This window comes from Notamacropus eugenii, chromosome 1, assembly GCF_028372415.1.
Source record: "Notamacropus eugenii isolate mMacEug1 chromosome 1, mMacEug1.pri_v2, whole genome shotgun sequence".
Taxonomy (NCBI): domain Eukaryota; kingdom Metazoa; phylum Chordata; class Mammalia; order Diprotodontia; family Macropodidae; genus Notamacropus; species Notamacropus eugenii.
In genome coordinates, this window is record NC_092872.1 from 550,484,488 (window position 1) to 550,509,172 (window position 24,685).

Genomic DNA, 24,685 nt, shown 5'->3' on the forward strand with positions numbered 1-24,685 from the left:
TCTTGTACTATGCCATTCTTTGCTCATTTTCAAGGTCAATGGCCCTTCCCCATCCTATTCCCACCCCACCCCCAATTCTTCTACTCTCCAAAAAAACCGTTTGAAGCAGAAGATGTTTTAGACTAAAGTACTTGACTCTAGCTTTGGCAGAGAACTTTCACTCTCAGACTGCTGCAAAATCAGTCTTGCCCACTTCATCCTATGATTGAATATGATAAATAATCAAACATACCTTTTGTGAACCAAATGTTATGTAATTAGTTTTTTTTAAAGTTATAGATGATGTGTTAAAATAAAATATTCATTTATAAGTGTGCTTGAACTCCAAGTAACTTTTTATTTTGTTTTCATTAAAAATTTATTGATATATTTTGTTTTACAAATCATCTTTCTTTACAGATACAGTTTTCCCATTCCCCTCTGCAGAGAGTCATACTTAGTAACAAAGAATAAAAAAGAAAAGGGGGAGAAGTAGTTGAGTAAAGCTAATCAACAGTATGTATTGTTCTACTGCCATTTCTATACTCATTACCAAGCTGGGCCTGTCAGTTATGGAGTGACTGTACCTCTTCTGCCCAAGAGCCATCCCAGCTCAAATCACAGGCTCATCAACAGGACATCTCTAGAGTGATGAATATTTGTCTATAGTAACTTTAGATCCAGTGGTTCGAGTTACTCTCCCCCTCCCCTACTTCTCTCTCTCTCTCTTTCTCTGTATTTATATGTATACATGCATGTATATGTGTACAGGTATGTCTATGTGTATATATACCTATACATATATACATTTAAAACTGTGTCTTGATATAATTGGTTTGCTTTCTAATCTTTTGTATTGTTTTATGCATTTAAAAACATTATTCTGAGGAGTCTATAGGATTCACCAAATTGCCAGCAAAGTTCTTGATATACAAAAGAGTTAAGAACCCTTGCTTTAAGGCCAACTCTGCTTTTATAAAAGAGTTATTCATTACAGTGGAGGGAGAACCCAAGCTAACCAAATTATGGAACCTTTAACCACTGAAGATTTGGCTCAGTGTTCTGCTTTAACTAGATCTTTTTGGCATTCAGTGTGTTAAACGTCCCTTCCAGCTTTGTGCCATATGCATATTCAGTAAACATATTATCTCTACTTTCTGCCACTAAGAGACAAAATTAATATAAGTATATATTTATAACTGGAAGGAACTCTTAGAAACTATCAAGTTTAGCCCTTTCATTTTACAAATGAGGAAACTTTTTGATAAAGGATCAATAGGCCCTCCAAACACATCTTGCTGTGATGGTGGTGGGTTTACTACAAACCTTTCTTCCTGTTAACACACTGTACCAATAATGCATTTTTAAAATTTAAAAATCATATGCAGTATTTAAATATATTTAGACATATTTTATAATATCTAAATTATATAACAACATTTGCATAATACTTTTTGGTTTCACAAAGTGCTTTATATATATCTGTGTGTGTGTGTGTGTGTTAACTCATTTGTGTTTCATTACAACCCTGTGAGAAAGTGTTGAAAATATTGTCTAGATTTTATGCTTAATGAAAATTGAGATACATATAGGTAAAGTGACTTGCCAAGGTCCTACTAGCTGTTCAGTGACAGAGCCAAGATATGAATATAGGTTTTCTGATACTACCATTATACCAGAGCAGTTCCTGACCACATCTTCTCAAATATTTAAATGGTTCTAAGATCTCATCTATGTATATATTTCCTCCAAGGACACATATCACAATCCATCCTGGCTGGCTCATCCTGGTCCACTTTGGTCTATGTTCCCCATGAATTCTACAAGTATAATATAATTACAGACTGTTGATAAATATTAGCTTGTCTGCTAGTGAAAATATGAAGTATCATACAATGGTTGAAGCTATGTGTAAGTTAAGCTATGCATACCTTCCTTGCTAGGAACTCAATAATAATAATTAGAGTTTACTATATAATATTGTAGATCATTAGTTGAATGTAAAATTGTACATATAACTTCCCAATTTCTATTTTCTTTAGACTATAACTCAATTGTTTATATTTTCTCGGAGTGCGTAAAGGTGGGGAGATAGTAAAATGTGAGTGGAGAAATCAATCCTTAAGAATAGTGTTGTCTCTACCATTCCTGACTTCCATCTTTTATCACTTGTGGATCCCTTTTATTTTATACATTCAAATACATGTACTTACACAAAATATGCCTATATATGCATATATCTATATAAACACATTTATATATGTGTATGTGTATATGTGTATGCACACACACACATGCACTCATATATAGAATCATAATTGTAGACCTCAAGGAGACCTTAGAGAAGCCATCTAAACCAACCCCTTCACTTTACAAATGAGGAAATTATGAGTTATTGTCTTGCCTAAGGTCATACAAATAGTAAGCAGTTTAGGTGGGATTTAATCCTAATTCCTTTGATTTCAGAGTCTGTACTTTTTGCCTTTAAATGTACCAGCTGGCAGTATCACTCTTCTACAGTTTTATTTATTTTTCTAAGTAGTAAGAATAGTTAACATATCACATCATATAGGATAACCGTGTAGGTTTTCTCCCTTTTTTTGTTTTAGTTGGTTTTTGTTTTAGTTTATTTTTATGTACAAGTAGCATCACTACAGAGAGATATAGGTTGGGAGTCTCAATTCCAAACTCACATCTCCAACTGTCTTTTGGACATCTTGAACTGTTTGTGCCATAGGAATCTTCTATATGAGATGTTATGAGGTAGAAACACAGTTTAGCAGTAGATTGGATATGTAGGATGAGTAAGAACGGAGAAGTGGAAACCGACACTGAAGTTACAAACCTGGGGGACCAGGAGGCTTTTGGTTCACTGCTGCTTCTGGAATATGGCTGGCTTTTTTTAAGATTCAGCTTCAATGCCAGTCTTCCTAGCCACTGGTCACTTTGTTATTAGCCTAGCCTTCACCTCTGAGGTTGTTTTCCTTCTACTCTGAGTAAATCTTGTAAGTACTTATTTATATGTTTTCCTCTTTCACGTGCAAGGTTCTTGTAGACAGGAAATATTTTTGTGGGGTTTCTTGCCTTAACAAAGTTCCTGACACATAATTGGCACCTAATAAATGCTTTCTAGTTGACAAAAAAGTTCTGTTGTGTGTTTGGCTTTGTCTTTTAAACCAAATTGGTTTCCTATAGCTCTTCTAGTGCTATGCAGTGGTAGTTATTAGAAGTTACAAAATAAAAGTTGGAAGTTATTTGTCTTTAAACAAGCGATACAAGTGTGTATTCAGAGTGGGATTAAAGCCTCAAAGATAAAACTGCTTAATAGTGAATTTTGTCACTTTATTTCCACCACTCAATTCAGTATTTAGTTCCATTTTTCTTCAGTTGATGAATCTTTTGGTGAATATGTTCACAAATATCCCTTCATTTATAAGTTTTTAAAATTGCAATTTGGGGAGTTTTCAGTGAAAATATTTTTTGAACCTTCCATAATGAGATCTGAAAAGGGCAAGAATATAATCTGACTTCAAGCTCCATATGAGTCAGCAGTGTGATGTGCCAGCCAGAATAGCTAATTTCATTTTGGGCTGAATTTGGACATAGTTTCCAATGATAGTCCCACTGTATTACGTTTTCTTGAGACCTTATCAAGTAGATTGGGTTCAGTTTTGGGCACCACAGTTAAGAAGAATAAACTAAGAATACCCAGAGGAAACCAACCAGAATGGTGAAGGGTCTTGAGCCCATGTCATTTGTTGATTGGTTAAAAGAACTGGGCATGTTTATCCTGGAGAAGACTGGAGGGGACCATTAGCTGTCTTCAAGTATTTGAAGGGCTACCATGTGGAAGAAGTACTGGATTTAATCCCTTTGGCCCTAGGGGCCAGAACCAGGAGCAGTGTGTGGAAGTTGCAAACTTAAAACATTTAGGCTTGATGTCAGGAAAAAACTTCCTAACAATTAGATTTGTCCAGAAGTAGAATAATCTGCCTCAAGGGATGGTAGGTTGTCCTTCTTTGGAGGTCTTCAAGCACACATCAGATGACGTCATGCCAGGGTCAGTTATAGTAGGAATTTCTGTCATTTACTGGTTGGACTACAGGGCTATTGAGGTCCCTTATACCTATCAAATTCTGTGGTTCTATAGTTTTAAAAATATAAAATGTACCAGGAGCTGAGTTAGGCCTCAGGAATAAAGAGACAAAAATAAAATAGTTCTTGTTCTCTATGGACTTTAGTTCTCCTGAAACGGTCCATTTTCTTAGGGGCCATTTTAAATTGACTTGAGGATAAACTTTTCGGTAAAATAGTCCAGGTGTCTGATGAGTAAGAAGAATAGTGGTAACAATTTTTGTTTCTGTTGTGGAAGGTTGACTTTTATTCATGGAGCCTAAGACCTGCCTAACACTCTAAAACTCCTAATTCTCTTTCACATGAGCTTTTGTTTAGTCATGTCATCTTAAATTTAATTCTATATTTGCACCCTGCTTTTGTTAGCCAGGCAGCATGGACTTCGAGTCAGGAAGACCTGGCCTCAAATCCTATTTCTTAGAGTTACTAGCTGTGTTATTATTTAGCAAGGACAAGTCATTTAACTTCTATGAACCTCAGTTTCCTTTTCTGAAAAAGGGGTACTAATTACAGGATTAATATGAAGGTAGATTGAGATGTCTAAAGTGTTTTGCAGACATTAAAAGCACTATATAAATGTTTTGTATTATTGTTTTAATTTTTAGCTAGTATGCTAGATACCTCTTCCAGCTTTCTACAGTTTACAAATTTTCTCAGTATTTCTTTGGCATTTTACCAAAGTCATTGTTAATGCTGAAGAGGACAGAAACTTATGGTATAATACCATAAGAGACTTTCTTCCAAGATGATGTTAAAGAGGCTGTGTGATGCAGTAGAGAGCATATTGGCACCTGCGTTAGGTTTGAATCCTGGTCCCTCCCTCCCCTTCTTAGAGTTTCACTTTGAATAAACCATCTTCTCTGTTTCAGTTTTCTCAGCTGTAAAATGAAGGTTCTGACCTTGATGACCTTTAGTCAGTCAATCAGCAAACATTTATTAAAAGCCCACTCTGTGCCACTGAGTGCTAAGTAGTGACAGAGAATGAAAATCGGGAATTGAAATCTCTGATCCCGTGTGTGTAATGTTCTTTGGCAGTGGTGATTCACCAAGTATATTTTCTTGCTTACAAGAATAGTTTAAGAGACTTTGTCAAATGCTTTTTTGGAAACCTAGATGTTTTCTATCTTTGTAATTTATTCTAGTACCTTAAGCAATGATTCAGAAAATATTTAACTTTTTGAAGTCTATGAAACCTCATTTTCCATATCTTCTTTTCTTGTCCATAATCACAACCTTTAACTAGAAGAAATAAAGAATAACATTTCTGCTTCCAAATTTCTTTTGTTTTTTTTTCCTAAAACTTCAGTCATCAGGGATACATTTTAGATTTTTTTTTCTCAAAGTACCTTTAATTCCCACATCAGTCAACAGAAATGGTAGGCAGGTGCTTTTAATGAGTCTTGGAGGACTCTAATCTCAGTACATATTCTAAGAACATAGCGCCCCTCTAAACTAGCCATTTCAGATCTTTATGGTACTATTTCTGTATTTTTACCAGGAGATTCACCAGCAACTACTACAGCTATTTTCTTCTTGGATTTGATAATGGGATTCTTTACCCTAAAAGCATCTGTGGGCTATTTCTATTCATGGAACAGGAACTGTTGCTACATTAGATCCATATTAGTTACAATGATTCTGAGGGTTTTTTTAATCCTTCCTTTCTTACTTTGTATCACATTGTTCATGATTTCCATTTGATATTTTCTCGACACTGATTTAGAGTCTTTTTATTCAAAATATTTTTTTAAACTTTCTTCTTTGTCTATGTTTAACATCCTCTTTACATCCAAAATCTTATATTTTCTAGTATGTGGAGAGATATTTATCACAAACCTTTCCTCCTTTTCCCAAGAAAGTAATTTTGCATTTATAATATATAACTGATGAATACTTCAGGGAGTAAGAAATCAGGTTGCTGGACCATTTTCTTCTATTTACATACCTTCTCAAGCGACATAGACATTTATAACACCTTAAGTGACTTAACTGTTTGTAACTGTTGGATTCTTATTCATTTAGTCATCAACCAACAGATTTTTTAATCTCCCACTCTTTGCCAGGTACTGAGTGTAGGTAGTAGGGATACAAACACAAGAACAAAAAAATCTCTCAGGATTTGAAATCTCTGATCATAGTGTCTGGTGTTCCTTGGCTGTGGTTATTCACCAAGAATATTCTTTTGTCCGCAAGAATATTACAAGAGACTTTCAGATCCCTTTCCGAAACCTAGATGTTTTCTATCTATGTAATTAATTCTGGTACCTTAAGCTCAAGGGTGGATCAAGGGCAGAAATTCTTTATTTTTTTGTGTCTTGGATCCCTTTGACAGTCTGGTGAAACCTATCAACTCCTCATAATAACACTTTAAAATGAATAAAATAAAATACACTGAATTATAAAAGAAAACAGTTACATTGAAATACAGTTATCAAACTGTTTTTGAGAGTTTATAGACCTCTAGGTTAAGAACTCTTGTTTTTGAGAATGCTGTTTTTAAATTGGCTTATCTTGTCTTCTCCCTTACCTTGTTGCTTCTTCCTAGCCTCAGCAGTTATTGGTGGCAAATTTAAAATGTGCCTTTGGTTGACACAGAAAAGAATAAGTAATATTTTTCCTGCTAAAAAGCTTTATTATTCATCTGTTTATGAGCAATTTGTGATACCTATATTTTAAAATTGTTTTTTTAAAAAGGAAAATTAGTTTGTGTCATTTTAAATTTATTCCATTTAGAAAAGGCTTTGTTTTGCTATATGTATAGCCCAAAGGGATAAAGTAAAATTATGTATTAGTCTTGTGATCAAGATGTCTTACCACCCAGAACACTACTCTCTTTTTCCCTCTCTTGTTATGATATAGTCTAGTAGAGGCCCATTAGACAAGACAAATTGAGTCTCATCACCATGATGTTGGCTGCAAAGTGATGAATTTTTTAATCACTTTCAGCAGCTCTCAAAAATCATCTAAAATTGTAGAGTGGTTGGGAACAAAATCAATGGTGGGAGGTCCCCTTATATTGATGACTTCAAAACTTCAGGAATTTATGCTATTAACATCCATATTTGTTTCTGAAGATCAAGAAGTCTGATTGGTAATACGCATTGAAGAAACTAATGAACTTGGTTTATTATAATGATTTAAAAATAAATGTATACTTTTATTTCACAAAACAGTCCATGGGAATACCATAGAGCCTAGTTTTATGTGTTGTATATTATCTGAGGACATGTGGTTTCTGCTGCCTCAGAACTGATAACTATTATCTTCTTGGTTAACCCAGCTTTCTGTTTCTATCATGAAGTTTTAAAATATATTATGAAGTTAACACAGATTTATGTTGCTAATATTAGTATCATATATATTCTTTTCTACAGGTCAACTTTGTAGTGTGCCAACTCTTTGCCTTGCTAGCAGCTGTTTGGTTTCGAACTTATCTGCATTCAAGCAAAACTAGCTCTTTTATGAGACATGTTGTTGCCACCCTTTTGGGCCTTTATCTTTCACTTTTTTGCTTTGGATGGTAAGTAGTTATTTTGATCATTTTAAATGGAAATGCATGTTTTTGAGCATTTTAATAAACGCTGACAGTATGTAGTTGTAATAGTTAATGTATTTTAAATGACAAAAGCGATAGTTTGTTGGAGTGTTAATTCCTCTCATACACTTATTTTAATTAATCAACATATATTTTGTTATAAAATTTTATTTAAAGTGAGAAAAAATATAGTAGTACTCCTTGGATGTGTGATCTTAGTGTTGTGAATATTTTTTCTACAGCATATATCACAAGTACCACATTTTTGCCTATCCTGTATGACTTATCTGTGTCCTCCTGTAAGTTATCCATGTAGGACTCAACTTTCATGCCATTCTCCTGTTCTTTTCACATTGCATATGTGCCAGGGGAGTCAGTCAGCTAGTACTTATTAAGAGCTCACTCTATGCCAGGCACTGTGTTTTAAGCTTTGAGGACACAAACAAAGGGTTGAAAAAAATCACTGCTTTCAAGGATCTTACAGTCTAATGGGGGAGACAATATCTAAGCAACAAATAAGATATGTGCAGGATAAATTAAGGGTAATCTCAGAGGATAGGCACTTAAATAAAGGAGAACTGGGAAAAGTTTCTTCCATGAGATGAGACTTTAGCTGAGACTTGAAGAAAACCAGGAGGCAGGGATGAGGAGGGAGAGAATTCCAGGCATGAGGGACAGCCAGTGAGAAAAATTAGAGAGATGGGGGAGTATCATGTTCCAGGGACATTGAGGAGGTCAGTGTCACTGAATGGCAGATTAAGTGGGGGGAGGGGTAGGAAGTTAGGTGTCAGAAGAATGAAAAGGTAGGAAGGGACTAAGTTTTGAAGGGATTTGATAGTCAAATAGAGGATTTTGTGTTGGATCCTGGGGATACTAGGGAACTGCTGTTGTTTATTGAATAAGTAAGTAAAATGGTTAAGGCCACATCTGAAGATCAGTTTGACAGCTGAGTAGAGGCTAGATTGGGAGGCCAGCCATCAGGCTGCAGCCATAGACCAGGCTAGGGTTGATGAAGCCCTAAAAAGGGTGGTGGCAGTGTCGGAGAAGAAAAGGGAATGTATATGAGAAATGTTACAGTGGTAGAATTGACAGGACTTGACAACTGATTGGACTTGAGAGGTGAACAAAAGTGAGGAGTTGGTAATGGCACCTAGGCTGTGACTGGGTGATAGGGAGGATGAGATATCCTTTATACTAAAAACAATTACAAAGAGGGATTTTGGGGGGTAGGTGAAAGAGAAGGTAATGAGTTCAGTTTTGGACATGTTGAATTTAAAATGTCTGTGACATCTTTAAGATGTCTAAAAGGTAGTTGGAGATGTGAGATCATTTTCATAGAGATAGCAGTTGTGAAACTATGGTAACTGATGAGATTACCACATGAAAAAGTATAGAGAGAGAAGAGAAGAGGGCCCAGGGCAGAGACCTGGAGGACCCCCGCTCTTAGTAGTTGTGATGTGGATAAAGATCCAGCAAAGTAGTCAGATAGGTAGGAGAAGCAGGGGGGGGAACAGTGCCACAAAAACTTGGAGAGGAAAGAACATAAAGGAAAAGAGGGTGATCAACAGTTTCAAGAGCTGTAGAGAAATCAGAAAGTTCAGTAAGATGAGGATTAATAAAAGGCCATTAGATCTGGCAATTAAGAGATCATTAGTAACTCTGTTTTTTAAAATTATTTTATTTGTTTTCAGTTTTCTACAATCACTTTCATATATTTTAGATTTTTTCTCCCTTCCTTTCCTTCCTTCCCCCTTCATCCTCCCTCCCTCCCTGACACGGCATGCAGTCTTATATAGGTTCTACACATAAATCCATTTTCACCTTATTTATGTTTCATAGCAGAATTAAAATAAATGGGAGAAACCATAAAACAAAACATAATGCAAGAGAAAATGGTCTGCTTCATTCTGCAATCCAATTCTATAGTTCTTTCTCTGGATGTGGAAGGCATTTTGCCTCGAGTCCATTGGGAAATTTTTAGGTCCTTGCATTGCTGTGAAGGAAAAAGTCTGCCAGAAAAATTCTTCACACACTGTGGTTGTTGCTGTGTACAAAGATCACAAGAGAGTCGCTATAAATATTTTTGTACGTGTGGGACCCTTTCCCATTTTTATGATCTCTTTGGGATACAGTCCTAGAAACTATATTGCTGGGTCAAAAGGTGTGCACATTTTTATAGCCCTTGGGGTATAGTTCCAAATTGTTTTCCGGAATGGTTGGATTAGCTCACAGCTCCACAAATAATGAAGTAGTGTTCCAACTCTCCCACATCTTCTCCAGCATTTATCATCTTCCTGTTTTGTCATGTTAGCCAGTCTGATAGGTGTGATATGTTCCTCAGAGTTGTTTTGATTTGCATCTCTCTAATCAATAGTGATTTAGAGCATTTTTTCATGTGACTATAGATTGCTTTAATTTCTTCCTCTGAAAACTGCCTGTTTATATCCTTTGACCATTTATCAGTTGGGGAATGACTTACATTCTTTTACATTTGACTCTCTATATTTTAGAAATGAGACCTTTATCACAGACACTAGTTACAAAAATTCTTTCCCAGTTTTCTGCATCCCTCCTAATCTTGGTTGCTTTGGGTTTGTTTGTGCAAAAACATTTCAATTGAATGTAGTCAAAATTATCCATTTTATACTTCATAATATTCTCTATCTCTTGTTTGGTCAAAAATTTCTCCATTCTCCATAAATCTGACAAATACACTATTCCTTGCTCCCCTAAATTGTTTATAGTATCAGTCTTTATACCTCGATCATGTATACATTTGTGTTTTATTCTTGTGTATGGTGTCAGACATTGATCTATGCCCAGTTTCTGCCACACTGTTATCCAGTTTTCCCAGCAGTTTTTGTCAGTGAGTTCTTATCCCAGAAGCTGGGGTCCTTGGGTTTATCAAATAGTAGATTGCTATGTTTATTGACTACTATGTCTTGAGTACCTAGCCTGTTCCACCGATCTACCTCTCTATTTCTTAGCCAGTACCAAGTGGTTTTGATGATTGTTGCTTTATAACACAATTTGAGATCTAGTATGGCTAGACCACCTTCCCTAGCATTTCTTTTCATTAGTTTCCTTGATATTCTAGACCTTTTATTCTTCCAGATGAATTTTGATATTTTTTCTAGCTCTAGAAAATAATTATCTGGTAGTTTGATTGGTATGGCACTGAATAAGCAAACTAATTTTGGTAGAATTGTCGTTTTTATTACATTAGCTTAGCCTACTCATGAGCAACTGATGTTTTTCCACTTACTTAGATGACTTTATTTGTGCAAAAAGTATTTTATAATTGTGTTCATATAGTCCCTGGGTTTGTTTTGGCAGGTAGACTCCCAAATATTTTATAGTGTATACCATATCTTTAAATGGGATTTCTCTTTCTCTCTCTTGATGTGGGGCTTTGTTAGTTATATATAGAAATGCAGATGATTTATCTGGGTTTATCATTAAACTTTAGAGAGAACAGTTTCAGTGGAATGAAACTCCTTCTCAAGGAGTTTGGCCACAAAAGGGAGGGTAAACATATAAAACAGTAGTTAGTGGGGAGGGATGAAGTGAGAATTTTTTGCAATTGGGGGAGACATGGGCATATTTATAGATAGTAGGGAAACAGTCAGTAGACAGGAAGAGATTAAATATTAATGAGAGAGTTGGGGACAAAAGAAGGGTTAAGTTACTGGAGAAGACAGAATGGAATGGGTCAACCTACTGGAGAAGACAGAATGGAATGGTACCACTTAATGAATGTAGAGGAATTTGCCTTAATGAGGAGAAAGGCTTTGTCTGAAATAGAATTGAAGGAAGAAATAGTGGCAGAAGGCATCATAGTGATGTGAGATGAGCCACAAGGAAGAAGAGGGGATTCAACAGCAAATGGCCACAAATTTTTCAGTTAAAATGAGCCAAAGTTCTCAGAGGAGGGCGTGGGGAAGAAGAAGCTATGGGAATGTTGAAGAGGGATAAAAATATTAGAAAAAACTGTTGAGCTGAGTAGGATAGTGAAGGTGTAAGAGGATTGCCTTGCCACAGAGACTCAGTTGAGTTTATGTTGCATGAATTTGCCATGTAACCAGGGACCACAATTTAGTGATTTTCTCCAGCTTTGTTCACCTGCTTGTGAGTAGGTGCAATGGCAGTGGATGGACTTGAAAGAAGGGGATATTGCAGAGTTGAACTGATTCCCAGGGGTGGGGGAGGGGTGGGGGATTCAAGATGGGGAAGAGAAAAGAATGTAGATATTGCAAGATTGATGACCTTGGAAAGAATAGAGGGATGGATGGATTGGAGGCCATGGTAAGGATGCAGAACAGGATTCAGAGGCAGAAGGCGAGGTGGAATAACAACATAATGATGAGATAGAAGAATTTAAAAGTTCTTGAACATGGATGTAGAACACTGGTGGTTGATGGCAAGATCAAGGATATGACTGTCTCTGAGTAGCTGTTGTGGAGTGGAGGAATTCAGGTCATAGGAAATGAGTTAATTAAGGAATGGAGGGAAGTAAGGGTATTTGAGAGAGCAGTGGTATATATTTGAAGATCTGTAGTATGAGGGCAGGAGTTGGGGAGGAGAAAAGATGGTGAACCAGGCACTGAACTCTGTGAGGCAGGAAAGACAATGTCCTGGAATTTCATAGAATCCTATCCCAGTGATAAATATTTACTGAATGAATTTCAAAGGGAAGAGATGACTGAGTGATAGTGGTAGAAGGGAGAGCCTGGAAGTGGCAGTGGGAAGCAAGAAGTAATCTAACCTCTCTTAACACAGTGAGTCTGGGTGAATTACTGAAGGTATAACTAGAACATGCTAGGAAGGGGAGCCATGAAAGCCAGGTCATCAGAGAGAAGCAACATCTCAGTTCAAGAAGATGGAGGGAGTGGAAAAAAAGAAAAAGTTTAAGATAAAATAAGAGATTGTAACCTGTGGAGCAGGCATTCCAGATTATGTAGGCTACCTGTCACCCTCACTAAATAGTTGACCCATCTTTTTTTCTGGTTATTTATTGTCAGATAACATCCTTCATAACTACTTCTTTTATTTAATTATTTGTTTATAGTATTTTGCAACTCTGATCATGCCCACTATGTACCTATCCATTGATTTTTAGGTGATCTTCAACTTAAATTTTTCAGCAATTGCAGTCAACAGTATTCAGCTACATAAAACATCACCAGAATAATATTGGTATTAAAAAGATGGACTTTCAGTTTAGAGAGAGACTTGAAGTCATACAGTTTCCAAATAGTATTCCAACCCAGTCTTATTCCTCTTCTTGTCCAATTCTGGGTTTAGCAAATTTTCTCTTTAAAGTAATAATTAAAGTGTTAATGAGTAACTTCTATCCTTCTGTATATCATAGTCTAAATATAGGCATTCTTCATTAGCTTAGCTTTCCTTGTGCGACTGGTTAGGTAGCATCTATGAAAATGATTATAGAGTTCCACTTAGAAGTTTCTGAAATAGTCTGAATTTTAATGTAATCATCATAATGCCATCCGTAAACAAAAGCATTTGGAATCCCTCACAATTTATAGGTGAGCGTTCTTAACACTTTTTGTGTCATGGACCCCTTTGGCAGTCGGTCCAATGAAGCCTATGAACCCCTTCGCAGAATAAGGTATTTAAAATAAAATACATAGAATTACAAAGGAAGTATTATATTGAAATACAGTAGCCAAAATGTATGGTTGAAAAAAGCAAATTAATAGGTTAAGAATCCCTTTTTGATTTGGACACCATACTATACATTCTTTATAATGGCAGTGAGTCCTTTTGACAAGCATATATCTCCTTCCTTACTGTTACTTGATGTTAACAGATAAATAAATGGAAAAAGTACAATGTGTAGTATTTGTCAAATTTGTTGCAGCAAGTTTAAGAGTTGAAAAGGTTTCTTTTCACTATGTAATCTCAAAACTCAGTCTTAGGAGTTTTTAAATTCTGAAAAGTTTTGAGAAAGGATAGAAAAAATATAGATTTTAAAAGATATAAATTTTCTTTTATAATTGGGCTTTTTCTCTCTAATATTTGCATCAAATCAAGTTTCTGCTGAATACATTTTTGGTATAGTTGGTGATCAAAAAGATTTTAAAATAGTATTATTAAGTCTTTTTGATTGAGCTCTGTAGCTTTTTCTGAGAGTCTTCGCTTCTAAAGAAAGTATTTTGAAAAAATAAATAAAGAGATATTTCTGCTCCCTCTAGGTTTTTCTTTATTCTCCCACTACTTATAGTTTTTGTTGTAAAGGATGCTTTTTCATAGGCAGTCATTGAAATGATCATTAATATGATACTTCTGCCACTGAGTGGAGAACACTGTCGGATTCAGAAAGGGGATTATTAGCAGAGTAGCAATGCACATAATCTCTCTTTATATGGAGAATATTGAGTAAGAAATGTTGCCACGTGAACAGGATTATGATTAAAATTAGAAAATACTTTGATGGAGTAATTCATATTTGGCAGTATCCATAAAGGCTTAAAATTTGATACAGTGCATTGTAGTGAATTTTCTGACTAAGAACTTCAGGCTGATTTGATGTTTCATTGTTCTGTTAATTATCATAGACATGGAATTCTACATTCGCTATTACATGAGCTGTTTGACATGAGAATTCTCTGAGTTGAAAAACATCCTCAACTTGATCTGTATCTTAATAGCCCAGTTTCTACTGTATCATTTTCAGGTACAATTAAAGCCCAGTATCTACAGAACAGTGATAACACATGCTTTTTTTTATGGCCTGTTTTAGTATTTGTCTGTGGCCACTCCAGATATTTTGTTGAATAACTGCTAATCAGTGTGGAGAGTGAATAGCTGTTATTCTTTGAGAGTGATTGTGTTTTGAGCCACTTACGTATTTAAATTTTGTTTGTTGTGCTTTGGCTTTCCTCAGATTACTTCAGTTTAACTTTTGATAAACTTTCTTGGACTTATACATTCTTAGGGTTGTCATGTTTCTGTCAGTCATTTTCTTCTATGGTTATTTTGTTTTGTTTAGTGATATTTAAAATTTAGATAACTTTTCTTCTTCTGAAAAGTGTCATCACCAGACAATTAGCTACCAGGCAGGTAATGTTTCTATTTTATTTTTTGCAACAGCTTCTAAAGAGTCTGTTAAATCCTTGCATTTAAGGCCCACCATGTTTTGGCTGCAATCTAATTTTGTTAGACCTATATCACATTGCTGTCCCTCTGCTCCTTTGTACATTGTTTCTTCCAGCCAAACTAGATTAATATCTGTTACCTAAATTTAACATTCCATCTTCCAACTTTCAGGATTCACCTATTGCCTAGAGTGCATTCCCTCCTTATCTCTACCTTTCAGAATCCTTCTTGGCAAAGCTCAGGTGCTGCCTGCTTCCTTGTAGCCTGCTTTCAAGTCCCACTGTCTCCAGGGTTACATATTTTTTCTTTTTTAAATTTACCTAGAGACAGTGTAAATTTCTCCTTTTTCTCTATCATTTCCTACCTTGTCTTATACTTAGCAGTTCTTCCCTTTGCATCTAGAATCAGGCTGTATGAAGCCACAGACTATAATTTTTATTTTTGTATTCCCAGAGCCTTGCACTGTATCTTGAATCTAATTCAATATTTTGATAAGGTCACAGTTCTATTAATGTGGATATTCCCTCCAGTGGCACATACCCAATTCCTGAGTTTTATTATAAGTTTGTCTTTGGTATCACCTTTGCATCTTGGAACCTTTTAGCTTGTTTTTGTTTTCTAACACTTTGGGCTTTTCTTATCATCATCATCATCATCATCATCATCAACATCATAATCATCATCACCATCATCACCATTCCCATCCCCATCCCCATCATCACCACCACCACCATCATCATCATCATCATCATCATCATCATCATCGTTATCATGATTCATTTAGTAAATTCTGGACCAGATGCTAGGGACACAAAGAAAGGCAATCTTTTTTTTCGATTCATTGCTTCCTTCAAATATTTTTGAATATTTTTGTGCTTTTTGTGCAATTTTGGAGCCATGTGCAGTAATTGGCATAGTAAAAATAATATGTTTTTAAGACATGAATATTATTTTATAGTAACCATTTCAGTACCATAGCTATCCAAACAATTTTTACGAAGTCTAGTTTTAGAGTATAGATTTGAGTAAAATGCTTGGCATTTCTTTCTCTTCCTTTCTGAATTCTTACTTTGTTGTTTCATTATGGTATGGAAGTGACCTTGGGTTCTTGAAAACAATGCTGATGGAGTAAGTTCTTCCAGGCTCTAAAGGATTGAAGTAAGAACCCATGGATAGAGTATATCTTCATTATCTGAGAACTACCTAAGGTAAATTCATTGAGCATCATCACAATATTGGTTGCAGGGTAATAGTTTTTTGTGGGTTTTGTTGTGTTTTTTTTGCAGTGAGAATAAGTTGTGAACACAGTTTACTAAATTATAGAATGATCTGAATCAACAGAGGGAAGGACCCACGCTAGCAAAATAAGATATTGAAGAAAAATCAGCAAATTTTAGTGTTAAGATGTTCTAGGAAATCACCCTAATCATGGCTAATAAAAGTTGCCCCGGGCACCAAGGCCAAAGATTATACATGAGGGTTGCATTACTTTTGGCATTTGGATTTTTGGATCCACACTACACTTCATATGGTGAGAATTATTATCAGAATGAAAGTAGGTTAAAAAGCATATAAAGGACAACTCTTAAGGGGAAATATCATAGAAAACAAACTGAATTGTCTTTATAGAAGTGGAGAGGAATGATAATGGTTTGCCTTTGTGTAGTAGTGACAATGTTTATGGATGGCTCATATGTGTATTAATATGAGGTCTTTTTTTAGCCCATCTGTTGCCACAGACTCATTGCCCAAAAGGACAGTCATCATTCTAGATTGATTCACTGTGCTTTTTAAGTGTCCCTGTTAGTTTTACACTTTTATTTAGGAAATGGAAACAGAAAACCTTGAAGTACAATTAAGTAAAATAAAGTTCTAAGGAAGAGGAGAAAAGCTGTCAGTAATTAGTAGATATATAGTTTGAGTGGTTTATGATTGTGGCAATTATAAAAGAAAAAGTTCTCTTTCATGTAAATGGTATTTTATTTTTTCTAATTACATGTAAAGATAGTTTTCAACATTCATTTTTTATGATTTTGAGTTCCAATTTTTTCTCCTTCTTTCCTTTTTATCCTTCCTCTCCAAGATGGCAAGCAGTCTGATATAGGTTATGCATGTGCAATCATGGTAAACATATTTTTACATTAGTTATGTTGTGAAAGAAGAAACAGAACCAAAGGAAAAAACCATTAAGAAAAGAAAGTGAAAATAGTATGCTTTGATCTGTATTCAGACTTCATCAGCTCTCTCTCTGGATATGGATAGCATTTTCCATGATGAGTCTTTTGGAATTAAGATAAAGTTCTAAACTTAGAATTTCTGAAGTTATCTATAATATGCATCAGCCATAATAAAAATATGAAGTGATAATTCTTATATGGAAAACAGTTGGGTTTTGTTTTTTTTGATGTTTTAAAGATGATGTACTGTTGTAAGAGTTACCTTCATTCATTGATTGAAAAGAATGCGTTTAGTATATATAAAGACTTAAGAAATCAGTTGAAAGTACAAGTGATGATTCAGTTGGATGGTGAGTTATGAATGATTTAACATACTTAAAGCTATGACATATGTATTAAAGTGAAAGGTGGAAGACTGACAGAAAAATAGTCATTAGCTACTTGAGTAGTCCTGAGAAAGTATTTAGTATTGAAGAAACTGTTCTAAGTTGGAAAAAATAGGCTAGAGAGATCTTCAGAGAAAACTATTATCTTCAGAACTAATAAAGATACCTTGACTCTTTCCCTTGTAAGTAATGCTGCTGAGGACTTGGTTAAAATTCTAACAATATCAAAATCTTGGTTTTGAAAAGAGACTTCAAAGTCTATTTAATCTAAGGTATACAAATCTCTTCTTATAATATCTGTAACAAGTGGTGTGATGTAGCCCCTACTCCCTACTTGAAGATCTCTTTCTAGTGAAAGGGAACTCAAAACTTCCTGAAGTAAACAGACCACTTTTGAAGAGCCCTTGTTGTTAGCAGTTTTTCCCCCTTAATTCAAATCATAGAGTGCTGAAGGGTCTAATGAACTTTATTCTACTCACTGTGTAAAAGCTCCTGAAACTTTAGTGATTGACAAGCTTTGGAGAGTTTTCCTTTCATAGTTTTATTCCAGAAATTAAGCTATATATTAATGCAGACATATTTTTTGCACAATATATACTTCCCAACAATACCCCAATTTCTCTCCAAAATAACATTCTTCTCCCTTCCTCCCCAGGCAAAAAATTAGCTTATCATTTATTAATAGTAGAGGGATGTACCCTTTAACTTCGATAGTATTGTACTAACATTGAGAGAGTTCAACTGTATAATGTAAAAGAAATTCCTTCAGAATTGTTCTTATGTTAGACAAAATACAAGGGATTCTACTCTATCTAGTTGAGTTTCATTTTAATATTTAGGGTATATTTCTGCCTCCTTTTTAAAGTCAGAAAATTGTTTAGAGACCATTAAAGGTTTAGCTACATTCATAGGCTCTTTACCCAAGCAATTAGAGTTTTGAAGGGAGGAAATCTTTACCCTAAATGATCCCTGTGCTGCAGTTTGCTCCATTGACTGTAGTTTTCCTATGTATACTAATTCTGAATCCTATGATTTAAAGAACATATTAAGGAATCGATATAAATCAAGTGGTACTTTATGAATAGTGTTCGGAAAAAAATTGGCCTTCAGTTTAATGACTGAGCAAGGACTGTTTTTTGCCTTCCTTTGTATCACTAGTGCTTAGCACACACAGTGCCTGGCAGATAGTAGGCATTGAATAAATGCTTCTTGACTTATTGACTATGAAGAATATTTTTGAAAATATAGCTGATATGAAAAAGTGTGGTTTAGTGCAAAGATTTCTGACTCTAGAGTCAGAGAACCTGGATTCAAATCCTGCCACTGACACTTAGGGTAAGGGAAGGGGATATATATTTATTAAGCACTTGCTATGTTTTAGGCATTGTTCCAAGTGCTTTATGGCTATTATTTCATTTGTTTCTCACAAGTGGAAGGTAAGTGCTCACATGATCCCCGTTTTACAGTTGTGGACATTAAAACAGATGGAGGTTATAAAACATTGCTTATTCGCTTCTCCTTTCTTCAAGTCTCTAAGGAGGTAGCCTTTTCCTTCCCAAGGCCAAGCTCTTTAATCTCACCCACCCACTTCCCTGTGATACTGCACAGGACACAAGAGGGGAAAGCACGTATCTACATCTCATGGTTTTCTATGGGAACTTTTGATATTCTGTCACTCTTCAAATGCAGCCACTATCTTTTGGAATAGGAAACTACATTTACTTCTTCAGTTGTGGTTGGAAAGACTCATAGGAACTTGAAGCTTCCTGTGGCCTCCTGATGAAAGTCAACCATTCTTGTGGGGAGAGGCAGAAATCTCCCTGCTCTTGCATCTTTCCTCTTTCCTCTTTCTCCACCCTCCTCACGGGTTTTCCTCTCCCTTCACTTTCTCAGCCTCTCCTCATCCTCTCTCCTTTTCCTTTCTTCCCCTCCTTCCTCCCTTACCCTTTTTTCTTCCTCTTCTGCCCCTCTTTCTCCTTTTCCTTTCCCTTTTTCCCTTCATATCCTCTTTCTCCTTACCCTTTTTTCTGCCCCTCATCATCTCATCCTATCCCACCCCCTTTCTCTTCTTGGTAAATTCATAGGGGAAACTTTTCATTATCCCCTCCTCGCATACATTTAGAGTAGAAGAACAGTCTTTAAGCAGAAGGATTCATAATTACATTTCTATATTGTACTTATCAAATGAATTCATAGTCTCAGTTGTTTTCCTGTTTAATACTAGATGCCTACTTCATAAAGAACCATACCATCTTATTTAAGATGTTTGTTGAAACCTTTGTGGATAGAGGGCAGTGAATTTTTAAGAATGAATAGACTAGAAATTTAGGGAAGCTTAACTTGACTTTAGCATTTAGTTTAAGAATAAGTAGAGGGCTTGAATTCTCCTAAGCTTTACTCATTTGTGATATTAATCACTTTTATGTCATTTTATGACTACTACTTTTCAAAGATAAGGCTCAAACATTATTGTTTTTAAAATCTTAATTAGATAAGTGTTTCTCATGTGATTGAAGCATTACTTTATTTGCTATCAGTAAAAATAGGACTAGCAAAATTAATTTGAGTAGAATTATCAGTGATCTATGTTCTTATAAGAAAATGCCATGCATACATATATTTTATTAACATTTGTTTTCTGCCACATAATAGAAATTCCTGGATAAGTGATTGACCCTATTATTTTTAGTTGCAGGATAGATGGTTGATGTTTTTGAATTTGCTCTTTCAACAGTTACTTTGTTTTTTACAGGTATGCCTTACATTTTCTTGTACAAAGTGGAATTTCATACTATATCATGATAATAATAGGAGTTGAAAATATGCACAAGTAAGTATTATTAATTTTCACATTTTCTTAAAATAGACCAATTAAAATATTTATTAATACATAATACTTGAGATAATTTTCTATTACTATTATTTTTTCTTGTTAACTTCTTTGATATAACCATAATCCTCCCTGCCTTTTTTTAATGTAAGTTTCTTTGAAGAGAATAGTTTTTCAGAGCCTGCTTGCTCTTGTTCCAGTTTGAAATTCCAAAGCAAGTCATACCTGCTGCCTTTTAGAAAGACACCCTAAAAAGCTGAGGCACTGTAATTCTTGCTGCATAAGATGTGAATGTTGTCTTATTCATTCCTACTAATACTTTACATTAGTGTGACTCTAATAATGTTTTTATTTCAAAGTACTCTCAAATTTTGCTTTGGAGACCCTGGTTAAATGTAGGAATGAATATAGTTATATATAATATATAACATAGTTGTCTGTACATATACATAGACACATATGTCAAGGGCAGAGCTAAGATTTGAATTCAGGGTTCTTGCCCTTCCAACTAGGAAAGTAGTGGGCTTCTTTCTTGTAGCTTTGAGAATGTCCCTTTATGGACTTCTCATAATTTTGACCTCATTCGGGAATGAATGGTACAATGTGATATATCATAAAATTCTGAAAATACACTTTTCTTTGTACGTTTGGTCCAGTAAAACTTAGTATCCCTTGCTGCAATAGCCACACCAGGAATGAATTTATGTTCATTCAGTTGTGTGTGTGTGTGTGTGTGTGTATGTGTATGTATATGTATATGTATGTGTTTATCCTGCTCTTCTCTCCCACACAATAAGCACTTTATCCACAAGAAGAGATATATAGTATGTATTTTAGTTGTCTTATTCCTATCACTTAGCCTACTAGAGAAAACAGAAATATGCAGGCATCAAGGAAATTTTCTGGGGAACCTTGACAATGTAGCCAAGCCCTTCTCTGGTGGGTAGATGTGCAAGCTCAAAGGAAACAACATTGTAGTCACTGCATATCTAGTAGTCTTTCTCCTTAAATATATCACTTACTACTGTCTCTTTCCACCACCCAAAATGACTTGCAGTGTATGTTGACAGGTCTTCAAAAGGGAATCCTTTAACTGTGCTGCTGATACACATTTCCATTACCCACATTCCCTTTTTCTACCATTCAGGGTAGACATGTTGTTCACAGTCAAAATCACCACTTTGTCAAGAAATCTAGTAAAAATATTTGAGTTCCTTTTTGTTTAACTTAGTGAACACAAGATATCCTTTCCTCCCCCCATAGTTTAACAGTGTGGTGGTAAGAATGCCTAACTTGAGTTTAGGATAGTTTGCAAACGGATTTGTTTCCAGTTTTGAGAGAAGCGTGGTTTAGAGGAAGATTCAGGTTCAAGTCAGACATCTGAGTCACAGTAGTCATTTAACTTTTTAGTGTTCTAAGTCATACTCTAAGACTCCAAGCTGCAGAGAGACCACCAGCTTGCATTAGTAGAGGGTTTTTTCCCTGGGAGTCTCAACACCAGTGAATCAGAACTCCAGGCCCTTACCCTGTCCCTATTTCAAGTTTTATCACAGAATTGCTTTACTTTTGGACAGAACACTGAAAGATTTCATTGTTCATATTAAAAAGGAAACTTTAAACATGAAATCTATCACAGAAAGTGAAGTGCATTTTTTATGGCTTATTAGTCTTAGAAGTTGATAGTGTATATTGTGTTTTAAAAGTAGAATACTATGTTGTCTTAAGAATTTTTCTGTATAATTTGTGTAGTTTTATTATTACTACTGAGATCTTCAGATTTAAGAATGGCAGGTAAGGTGACACAGTATTTAGAGTAGGAAGACCTGAGTTCAAATCCTGTTGACTAGTTATGTGACTCTCAGTTTTCTCATTGGTAAAATGAAGATAACAACAGCACCTACCTCCCACGGTTTCTGTGAGGATCAAACGAGATATGTAAAAATCCATTTCAAATCTTAAGGTGCTAGCAATTATTTTTAGTAGCATTTCATTATCATGAAGGTTTTATGTTGTGACATAAATGTTGTTTTTGTTTTTTCAAAATGTTAAAATTAAAAATTTCAAGGTAGTCTTTTTGACTATTAGCATTTTAAACATATAATGCAATGAAATCCTGTTATTTTGCTGAAGAGAGGCAAAGAAGCATAATGGATAGAATTGACTGTGGCACCTGGGGCAAATCACTTGTGGTAGGAATAATATCTGCCATATAACACTAAGCTAATTTTTCCTTAAAACGTAATGCAGCTGCTGTCACTTGGCTTAGGAGACTGATTTGGCCATTAATCTGTGTAGCTTCCTGGTGGCTTACGTACAAAAGTGAGCCCATGAAGTGTCATGGATGGCTTTGCTTTGGGCTTGAAGGTTATGCCTGTATGTCTAACACAGAAGCACAGAAAACACACTCAGCTGAATCAATGCTGTATCCTTGCTGAAAATCCCTTCCAGGCTATGGATAAGTAAACCTCCTTATCTTGACTTTAGAAGGCCTATTAATGTCTTATTTTATTCTAATTCTGAAACTGAAGCACCAGACCATCCTTAATCAGTCCTGCCCTGCAATATCCCTTAACTTCTCTGTTTCCCAGACAATGCTGTAAGACTGCAAGTCACAAAACAGTTGCTGATCCACTTGGTAGAAGTTTTGTTTTTTTTTTTTTCCTCACTGGGGAGCTCCCAAGTCCTGATAAAAAAAAACAATCAAACAGAAAAACACCTTGTCTGGAGCTATTTTATCTCAGTTTTGGCACTGATTCTCTGATATTTGCCAAGCAAATGCTACCTTCAACAGATTTGGAGATATTTTAACTTCCTTTTTTCTATTGCCTTTTTAAAAATTTCTTTCTCTTATTTTATTGCTGTTACCAACATTTTTAGTTCTATGTCAAATAGTGGGAAGAAGGCACATCTGAAAATTTCCCATCTGGTGAGTTCTTATGGTGATTCTGGTAACTCATAAATGGGGAACTCAAATAAACTATTTCTAGGGAGTAATTTTCTAGCTTATGATAGCCCTAATAGCTTATGTTGGTTGATAACTTGGTTTGAAGACCACTAATATGGCCTCTGGTTCTTTAATTTTTACTGCAGTAAATTTACTACGAGACCTTGTAGCCTACTGTGCTATCTAGTTGGTATATTTACCCTCAATTTCTTTAGATAAATCAGAATTACATAGACAGAAAATGATTTTTTGGGGGGAGCAATTTCTTTGTGCTTATTAGTTTTCTTTGTAATGGTAATTGTTTTTTGATGAAGATTTTAATATGTTAATAAAAATAAAACATACTATTACATCAAAACATTTATATCAATCTTTAAGTTAATTAGAAATATTTTTTCAATCTCTGTTTTTGTGTTGTTTATTTTTTAGTCAACTGTTACCCTGGCTTTAACATTACTTGTTATGTAACAATGAACACGTCATTTAATCTTGATGAATCTGTCAGCCCATCTGTGAAATGAAGATAATAGTATTTCTGTTACTTAAGAGGGTAGAGGTAGAGAGAGAGACTGTGAACTAGGTTCTGATTTCCCAAGAAAGAGGGGGCTGATAGATAATTGCTGCTGCAGGTTGGTAGATAACTGTCATAAAGATGTCAGTAGGGTAATGTATCTACATAGAGGAAATCTGAAAAGAGAAGAGGTTGCTCTGTTGACAGAGAGAGAGAGAGAAAGTTCTGGAAGTTCAGTGGGGAGCATGAAGTATGGACACACCTTTCTTGGACCATATATCAGGGCCAAGGGAGGTGGTCCATCCAGTCTTCTACAGGATGGCCAGGTATGGTTATTTTATTTTATTTTTGCTGGAGAATTGAAGACTCATGGAGTGTCAGAACAATAACCACAAGAACAAAAAACATGAGAGGAATAAGTCTGAGATGAAGAGAACATAGTTGATAGATAGAATGTGGATTCCAGAGGACACAATGGAAGGAAAGGATGGGACTGAATTAGGACTTGAAGAGGATAAAGCTAAGGTGAGTGAGATTCTAGAGGTAGAGGTTGGTCATAGATCATGAGCTCTAGAGAACCTCATAGGCAGTCTAGTTTGTCCGTCTCATTTTGTGCTGGGGAAACTGGCCAACAGACTTATGTAAGGTCTTGCAGGTAGTAAGCCTCAGAAGTGGGATTGGAACTTAGGGCCTACCCTGCCTCCCTGAGGGAACCAGAAGTGATGATGCCAGACAACTACGGATTCAGCATCCCTGTGTTTGGGGTGGGTAATAGGGAGAGATTTTGCTAGCCATAGTATGGGAGTGCGGTCTTTTTGACTGGGATTTCCACTCTTAAGAGTGGAGGGCATAAGGTAAAAAGAGAAATTTGGCCTGGTATTAATGGACTTTCCTTTTTTTTATATTAATTTTATTTATTTTTAGTGTTCTACAATCACTACCATAAAACTTAGATTTTTTCCCCCTATCTACCCCCCCATCTCTCCCCTCCCCCCCCGGGACGGCATACAATTCTATATAGGATCTACATATACATTTCTGTTGAATACATTTTCACTATAGTCATGCTG

At 35.5% G+C, this 24,685-nt stretch overlaps 1 protein-coding gene across 2 annotated transcripts in view; it reads left to right on the forward strand.

The window, feature by feature from the left end:
• The window catches only part of MBOAT2 (membrane bound glycerophospholipid O-acyltransferase 2), a 178,580-nt gene that overhangs the window by 38,025 nt on the left and 115,870 nt on the right, over window positions 1-24,685 (forward strand). For both annotated transcript variants that reach the window (XM_072634276.1, XM_072634275.1), the window contains 2 exons: window positions 7,488-7,633; window positions 20,083-20,160. In XM_072634276.1, the coding sequence (XP_072490377.1) occupies window positions 7,488-7,633; window positions 20,083-20,160 (224 nt within the window). The remainder of the gene's footprint in view (window positions 1-7,487; window positions 7,634-20,082; window positions 20,161-24,685) is intronic.